The 3,916-nt window shown below is 47.1% G+C and overlaps 1 protein-coding gene across 1 annotated transcript in view; it reads right to left on the reverse strand.

Annotated features, from left to right (window-relative positions):
* Positions 1–1,308: 1,308 nt before the first annotated feature.
* LOC105522349 (chromosome unknown open reading frame, human C1orf174) overlaps positions 1,309–3,916 on the reverse strand; it is an 11,092-nt gene continuing 8,484 nt past the window's right edge. The window contains exons 3-4 of the mRNA XM_011956847.1: positions 2,784–3,272; positions 1,309–2,256 (exon numbers count right to left, since the gene is read on the reverse strand). Coding sequence (XP_011812237.1) covers positions 2,137–2,256; positions 2,784–3,272 — 609 coding nt within the window. The 3' untranslated portion in view covers positions 1,309–2,136. The remainder of the gene's footprint in view (positions 2,257–2,783; positions 3,273–3,916) is intronic.

The raw sequence follows: 3,916 nt of genomic DNA on the forward strand, positions 1-3,916 counted from the left end.
CAGGCGCTAGGATCAGAGCCAGGTCTAGACACGCACACGGGTGGGCAGGTGCTAGGATCAGAGCCCGGGTCTAGACACGCACACGGGTGGGCAGGTGCTAGGAAAGTCAGCCCCGGCCTGCCAAGTGTGTCTTTCTCTGAAGGCAATTACAATGCTGTCACCTTTTCATCTGAAATAGTCCCCCTCTGGCAGACAAGTAACATTTGATATTTTTCTAAAGCAACACATCTTGGAGTGGCAATTTTGTATAAAAATGGACCCTGGAGTCAGGATCTTGGCGTTCTCCATGGTAACAGGGCTCACCAGACATGCTGTCTTGGCAGACGTGGAACCGGCGGCTTCCTGGGCAGAGGCCAACCCGGCTGCCGAACAACTTCGTGCTTTCAAGCGCGCCGAAGACCGCACTGCACCTGTGAGCTGACAGATTGAGAGCCACTCAGAGAGCGATCCCAGGAAGGCGGCGTGACCGCACAGACCAGAACTTCCCACCTAAAGAACACCCGAAGACAGCCCCTCCCACTCCAGGATTTTATCATCTTTGTGGAGACAGCTGTGGCCCGAATGTGTAAATCCAAACCAAACTGTGCCTGGGATTAGGATACAGGATCTACTCTTTCCACGATCTTGGAGGCTTGGGACAATCTGTCCCCCTTACCTTGTATGTTTCAAGTAACCACCATTTGTCCATGAGTGGGAATTAAGTCAACTTCGAAGCATTTAGAATAAGCAGCACGTGCCTTCCTTAGAAGGATCTCCAACTTTTATACATTGTCAAAGTTCTTAGAAAAAGGTAACATGAGGAAACCAAAGTTTCTCTCCCTCAAATTAGAGTTCCATTCTATTAGTTGAAAGCAGCTAGGTACTGTCTCACAAATCTTAACATTAACAAACTGGTCCACCTCTCTTTTATCCTGAATGCAAAGCAAACTCTTCTAATAACAAGAAAGAAATTAATTAAAGACATAACATTTAAAATAACTATTGAAGAATAATTTTCGGTTTTCAGAAAAGTTGCAAAAAATAGCACAAAGAAAGTGGTGTGATAGCTCACATCTGTAATCCCAGCTACTTGAGAGGCTGAGGCTGGAGAATCGCTTGAACCCGGGAGGCAGAGTTTACAGTGAGCCGAGATCGCACCACTGCACTCCAGCCTGGGCAACACAGTGAGACTCAGTCTCAAAAAAAAAAAAAAAAAAGGACCCAGCCTTACAAACATTTGGGAGCAGGAGACTGAGGCAGGATGTGCTTCCTCCACTCGGCTCCCAGGCATTGAGAAAGGAATTTTAGAACATATGACTGCTTTCAAAATATTTTCAAAATATATTTTATTTCTTTCTTACGTGTATTTTGCAAAATTTCCAAAGTAAACGTTAGCTCCGCATACAGAAATAAAAGAGTTCTTTAAGAACTAGCATTGAATTCAGCACAAGTATGATCAAATTATGGTAATGGAAAACAAACTTGCCTATGACCAAAGCTACTGAGCTGAAGTGAAGAGCTGTCTTTACAAAAATCCCTCTCACTGAGCCCACTGCCCTGCAGCTGACTCAAGCCATCATGACGTATGTACGTGTACAAGAAAGGACACTGGACATGGTGGCTCACACCTGTCATCCCAGCACTTTGGGAGGCTGAGGCGGGTGGATCACCTGAGGTCAGCAGTTTGAGACCAGCCTGGCCAACATGGTGAAACCCCCATGTCTACTAATAATACAAAAACTAGCTGGGCATGGTGGCGCACGCCTGTAATTCCAGCTACTCAGGAGGCTGAGGCAAGAGAATCACTTGAACCCGGGAGGTGGAGGTTGCAGTGAGCCGAGATGGCGCCATTGTATTCCAGCCTGGGTGACAAGAAAGAAACTCTGTCTTCAAGAAGAAAAAAAAAAAAATAAAAAAAGAAAGGACATTGGCACAGTACAGCAGCTTTGCAACCTCAAAGACTGTCTGAGTTTGAGTTCCCATGAGTGTATCCTCCACAGGTATTCGGTGCTTTGCACTATTGACTTTGATGGGTCAGTTCTGAAGTCTGATTAAGACATTCTCTTGGAGATACATTTTATATAAATCTTGTAATGTGCTAAACTGTCAAATTGTTAATGGTATGAAATAGGGCAAGGACATCATTTTTTATGGTCTCTACATTTCTGCATCATCGTCATCATCATCATCATCATCATCATCTTTGGCTCTGAAATGCATTTTTCTGAACTCTCGTCTGCTCATTGAAGGACACGATGAAGACGCAGGTGGGAGGTCCTTAGAGAAGAAAACATGGCTTCAGTCACGAGCAACACACATCTGCACCCGCATCTGCAATGTGCCCCGTCCAGCAGCTCTGGGGCTCGCAGAGCGCTCTTCCCTTTCAGACGTGTGAACACGCCTGAGTCCCAGCATTCACCTCTAGATGAGAGCTTCCTCCCTACTGGGCTGATCGAGTAAAAAGAAGGAAAGATGCTGGGTTCAAAACAAAAGAAAGCAACAGCGAGCGTGGGGTGGATGTTCAAAAAAACCACAAACCTGATTTCGTGGAAACACACCTGTGGCTGTGGGAGGGACCCCTCCCACTGCCGCCTTTCCCAATGGCAGTGATTCTCAGCTCGGGAGATGGAGGGAGGGCCCCCAATTAGCCAATGTTTTCATTTTCTCCTCGTAGGTTAAAATGATTAATTTATGTTTCATGTTGTGTCGAGGCATTATTTACCTGCACTGAGTGGGGAGTGTGTGACTTGAAAGTGCGGCTGGCTGCCTGAGTACCCACGGGAGGAGGAAGGCGCCGCCCTTACCTGCATGAGCTCAACGTTTCCAAAGAACCGGCTCACGGGCATTGGCTGATTGCTGTCGTCATCCAGAAAGACACTGTTGTCCATCTGAAGTGGTGGCTTCTGCACATCCTCTGTCCCTAGCCCTGGCTCATTCTGCTTCTGCACAGTGGAGCTGCTATTGGATTCTTCTGCTCCGGACCTGGCACTGTGCTTCGGCACGGACAGGCCATCTTTAGTCTTTGCTAAGCAAGAGTCACTCACAACTCTGCAGCCGCCGAGGGGAAGACTTGCAGCCCCCTGCTGCACGGAAACGCCAGCCTCGCTGCCTGGAAGCAAGGCACTGCTTTCAGCAAACTCATTGTTACAAGGGGCCTCAGGTGTCACTTTTGGCAAAGAAGCGCTGTCACTCTTAGGGACAAGCTTCTGTAACTCTGACTTCACAAGATGACCTTTGTCACACTTGAACTTCTTGGACGTTCGCCTGTCTGTGGCTTTGTGGGATAAGGAAGTCTGTCAAGAAAAAAAAAAAAATGTTAGGGGAACCAGATACATCTAGCAAATAAAACAGGCCTCAACCCAGAGGCTAGTATTTCTTCTCACATCTGAAATGATGAAGATGCTGTGACCACAACTTTCACAGATCGCCATTTCACTGTTCTGCCACCAAGGGACAAAATACAAGTGAGACTGAATTTAGACACACCCCACATCACTCCTACACTTTCAGTTTTCCCTAGTGGTGGTACAGCTCCTGAGGCAAAGTCTGAAGCACACATTTATATGTTATACAATGACAATAAAAGAACCCAGCTTTCATTCATTTCTGCTAGGGCATAAGCTCTGTGAAGGAAGGATTCTTTGCTTTATTCACCGATTAGTGCTTGGCACACAGTAGGTGCTCAAGAAATATTTGTTAAATTGACTTTGACAAAATTTTACCAAGCACCTCATTATGAGCAAAGCTCTGTGCTACATGCTGGCATATGGCCAAGTCCCAGCCCCTCAGCTGTGGGCTCCGGGAAGCGGCTCTACTTCACCGGGAAGTTCAGGCACTCACTCCTTGGAAGTGAGGGCTGGGCTAGGGTGAACGTTGGAAGTGATGAGGGCTGGGCTCGGGTGAACGTCGGAAGTGATGAGGGCTGGGCTCAGGTGAA

This window comes from Colobus angolensis, unplaced genomic scaffold (genome assembly GCF_000951035.1).
Source record: "Colobus angolensis palliatus isolate OR3802 unplaced genomic scaffold, Cang.pa_1.0 Scaffold426, whole genome shotgun sequence".
NCBI classification, from domain to species: domain Eukaryota; kingdom Metazoa; phylum Chordata; class Mammalia; order Primates; family Cercopithecidae; genus Colobus; species Colobus angolensis.